General features: G+C 63.6%; 1 protein-coding gene across 1 annotated transcript; it reads right to left on the bottom strand.

Annotated features, from left to right (window-relative positions):
- Positions 1-253: 253 nt before the first annotated feature.
- LOC131093370 (uncharacterized) lies at positions 254-1756 on the bottom strand. The gene is made up of 2 exons (XM_058040519.1): positions 1656-1756; positions 254-1237 (listed from the first exon to the last, which is right to left on the bottom strand). Exons 1-2 carry the CDS (start codon positions 1668-1670, stop codon positions 254-256), a joined length of 999 nt encoding a protein of 332 aa, XP_057896502.1. The 5' UTR covers positions 1671-1756.
- Positions 1757-4395: the final 2639 nt, after the last annotated feature.

Below are 4395 nucleotides of genomic sequence, written 5' to 3' on the forward strand. Positions count from 1 at the left end.
GGGCGAGGGGAGGGACCACCAGTTGGGCACACCACCAGGGATACAGAGACCAGGGGAGTGAGGGAGGAACCCTGTGATGGGGAATACACCTTCCACGTGACCCAATAACATTTTTTTCCAACACCCAGTGCAACCAACTAAATAACTATCTAGCGCAATACAACAGAAGGCCTCTTGGTGACACAAGGAGCTGGTGGCAACTGAGTATCCACAAGTGTCCCCAGTGATACCCCATGACATGACAATGGTGACATCACTGTCCCCGCAGCAGCCTCGGGATGTCCTTGATGGCTTTTCGGCACCGCTTGGCCACTGCGCGGCTGCCGGGGCCACCTGGGCCACCGGGGCCACCTGGGCCAGCATAGGGACTCAACAGGAGGTTGTGCATATCCCACAGTGTCGGCAGCAGGTGATGAGAGGCCAGGCGAGCGCTGGCATCCCACAGCCGCTCAAACTCAGCCACGTCAGTCACCAAGGCCTCAAGGATATTGGGGGACATCTGCTCTGTCTTCAGGGTGTCCTCAATCTCTTCAAACTGGCATTGCATGTCCCAGATGAACTCTATGGCTTTGTCGCACGCCTCCACCAAACGGTTCAGCGGCCCCACAGACACCACTGCCCAGTGTCCCCTCCAGGTGGCCGCCCTCACCCGGCTGGTGGCCACCACGGCCTCATCCATGGCCTCGCTGGTAGCTTCCTCTTCCTCAGTGATGGCTGCTGCCACCTGAGCATCGTGCATGGCCCCTGCCGAGGCCCCCTCGAGCCTGTCCAGGGTCACCAGCAGCCACCAGGGTGTGGCCACCAGGTTGTCCCCAGGTCTCTCCCTGAAGGTCTTTAACCACAAGTCCTTGGCCCAGGAGGGGGTCGCGTCCCAGCAGATGTTGCACATCTCATCTGCCTCCTCCTGCAGCCGGTCCCATCTCGCCCTGAGCATGGCCAACACCTCCTGCCAGGCCTTGGCCGCGGTGCTCACATCAGCCCAGGAGGTCCCAGGTGTGGCCCCGAGGGCGGCCAGGGCCCGGCCCAGGGAGGGGACACCACGGTGGCCCAGGGAGGTGACATCCCCGTGGTCCAGGGTCTCACAGAGGCTCTGGGTGAATCTCCTCAGCGCGGCATGCAGGAACTTTGGGGACACACGCTGCCGCACGTCCCTGTGTGACCCGGTCACGGCAGCCACCACCGTGCCCAGGGTGGCCACCACGGTGACCGGCCGATCCAGCAGCTGGAGAGGGGGCACCTGGGCAGGGGACAGGGGATGTATCAGGGACCTGGTGGTATTTGTGTCTTTCTGGGGTGGCCCCTGTGCCCTCCCGGGGTCCCCTTTGCTCCTCCCTGGAGGGCTCTGCTGTCCCCTCTGTCCTTTTGCCACTCCCCCCCTCGTCTCCTCTGCCATCCCCACCGTCCCCCCCCTCCATCCCCCACTGCCGCCTTTCACCACCCTGTGTTGTACCCCCCTTCCACCCCTCTGTCACCTCCCCCCTTCCTGCCACTCTCGCCTGTCCCCTTTGCGACACCCTGTCCCCTCCCGCCACCTCCAGTGTCCCCCCCATCCCCCCCTGTTCCTTCTCCCCCATTGTCTCTGCTACCGGCCGGGTCCCCTCCCCATCCCGTCCCCGCTGTCCCCTCCCTGTCCCCTCTCCCCTTTCCTGTCGCACCTCTTGGAGCTCCATCGTCACTGGGGACCCGGCCGGGACACCTCGGGGACGCTCGGGTGGCGAACGAGTCCCGGGACAGGCACCGGTCCAGGCACAGAACCGGCCCCGCTGACGACGCGAGAGGAAATGGCGGAGCCGCCTCACGAGGCGCGCCTAAAGCGGCGGGGCGGGGCCGAGGCTCGGGGGGAGGGGGCGGTGCGGGAATTTGTGGGCGCCGAGGAAGCCCCGGGCCGCCCCCGGCAGCGCGGGATGGGCGACAGCGACCGCGGTCAGCACCGGGAGCGGGGGGGGGGGCGACGGTGAGGAGGTGGTGGGGGGATTAGAGGGGATTGGGGAGGGCTGAGGAGATGTGAGGGGATTTGGGGGGTCCTGAGGGAGTTTGGAGGGTGCGGAGGGTGAAACCGGGGTCGTGAGGGGATTTGGGGGATTCTGAGAGGGACTGGAGGGGTCCTGAGGGGATGTGAGGTGTTCTGAGGGGATTCTGAGTGGGACTGGGCGGTCCTGAGGGGATGTGAGGGATTCTGAGGGGATTTGGGGGATCTTGAGAGAGAACCGGGGGTAGTGAGGGGATTTAGGAGATTCTGAGAGGGACTGGGGAGGTCCTGAGGGGATGTGAGGGGTTCTGACGGGATTTGGGGGATCTTGAGCTGGTTGGTGGGGTCCTGAGGGAGAGCCGGGGGTCCTGAGGGGATTTTGGGGGATCTGAGAGGGACTGGGGTGTCGTGAGAGAGAATTTGGACTCCTGAGGAGAAATTGGGGGTCCTGAGGATATCTGGGGGATCCTGAGGAGGTATGGGAGGCCCTGAGGGGGTTTGTGAGGAGGTTTAGGGATCCTGAGGGGATGTGAGGAGTCATGAGGCAGGATTTGGGCAATGTTGAGGGGATTTGGAGGGGTTTTGGAGCGTTCTGAGAAAGTTTGAGGGATCCTGAGGGGGTGCTGGAGATCATGAGGGGATTGGGGGGGGAACTGAGGTGTTTGGGAATCCTGAGGGGTGTGAGGGGTCTTTAGGGAGGATTTGGGCAATTCTCAGGGGTTTTGGAGGGGTTTTGGAGCATTCTGAGAAAGTTTGAGGGATCCTGAGGGGGTGCTGGGGATTGGGGGGGAACTGAGGTGTTTGGGAATCCTGACGTGATCGGGGGGGGTTGTGGGGGCTCATGAGGGGATTTAGGAATTGCTGAGGGGATGTGGATGGTTATGAGGGGGTTTGGCAGGGGTCGTGAAATGTTTTGATGGGTCCTGAGGGAGAACTGATGGTCCTGAGGGGATGTGAGGGGTCATGAGGGGATTTGGGGAATCCTGAAGGGATTTGGGGGGTTTTGGAGAGTTCTGAGGGGAAATCGGGGGTCCTGAGTGGGTACACGGGGGGGGGTCCGGTCCCAGTCCCGGTGCACAGGGGTGCTGGTGCCTGGGGGGTCCTGGTGCCCGGGCGGGTCCCGGGGTTCGAGGGGGGGTCCAATCCCAGTCCCGGTGCTCGGTGAGGGGGGTCAATGTATGGGGGGTGTCCCGGTGCTCGTGCACGAGGGGGGGTCCCAGTGCTCTGTGATTCGGGAGGGTCTCGGATGGTCTGGTGCCCGAGGCTGGCGAGGTTTGAGGGGGGGTCTGCTGGTCTCAGTGATTCAGGTGGGGGTCTCCGGTTGTCCCAGTGCACGCAGGGGTTGTCCCGGTGTTCGATGATATTCGGTAGGGGGTCTCCGGTGGTCCCGGTGGACGATGAGGGGGTCAATGCTCGAGAGGGGGGTCCCGTTGCTTGGTGATTTGGGGGGTCTCCGGTGGTCCTCGTGCTCAAGGCGGATCAATGCTCAAGGGCGGGTGGGAAGGGAGATGCGGTTTTTGGGGGTGTCCCAGTGCACGATGAGGGGAGGGTGCAGGTGCTCGAGGGGGTGTCAGGAGCACTGAAGGGGGTTTTTGCAGGTGCGGTTTTTGGGGGATCCAAGTGCCCCCCCCAGGGTGCCACCAGCTTGCCCAGGGTGGCCACCACAGCCACCAGAGCCTCCAGCAGCTGAGGAGGGGACAGGGGAGGTGTCAGGGACGTCGTAGCACTTGTGATCTCCTGCTGCGGTGCCTGTGCCCTCCTGGGGTCCCCTGTGTCCCCTCCCTGTAGGGCTGTGCTGTCCTCTCTGTCCCTTTTCCAACCCCTCATCCCCTCTGCCACCCCCTGCCACCCTCCCACTGTCCCCTCTCTCTGCCAGTCTCAGTCCCCTCCACCCCTCTGTCACCTCACCACTTCCTGCCACACCCTCTTGTCCCCTCTGCCACCCCCATGTTCCCCCACGCCAGGATTGTCACACCCTGAGGGGCTCCATGGCCACTGGGGACATTCCGGGGACACTCTGGGGACACTCTGAGTTACTCCAGGTGACAAACACAACCAGGTGACAGTTGGGGCCCACCGGAATGTGGCACGGCTGGGTGGAGGAAGCAGGAAGATGTGACGTCCCTGTCCCCTCTACCCCCCCCCCCCCCCCACCTGTGGGGCCTGGTCAGGGGTCCCCAATGTGACCCCGATGTCCCCTGAGTGTCCCCACATGGCCTTGGTGTTGCCCCAATGTCCCCGACAAGGCTCAAGTGTCCCCCTGATGTCCAGCTGGGGACACCAGGGACTCACCGGGGTCCTGTTGGGGACTCTGGGGACACCGCCATGTATTTCCCTTCAGGATACCCCCATCCCATTCCCTTGGGGACACCGGAGCCACCCTGACATCCCCTGTCCCATTTTGGGGCACCACGATGTCCCCGATG

This window comes from Melospiza georgiana, chromosome 25, assembly GCF_028018845.1.
Source record: "Melospiza georgiana isolate bMelGeo1 chromosome 25, bMelGeo1.pri, whole genome shotgun sequence".
Taxonomy (NCBI): Eukaryota; Metazoa; Chordata; class Aves; order Passeriformes; family Passerellidae; genus Melospiza; species Melospiza georgiana.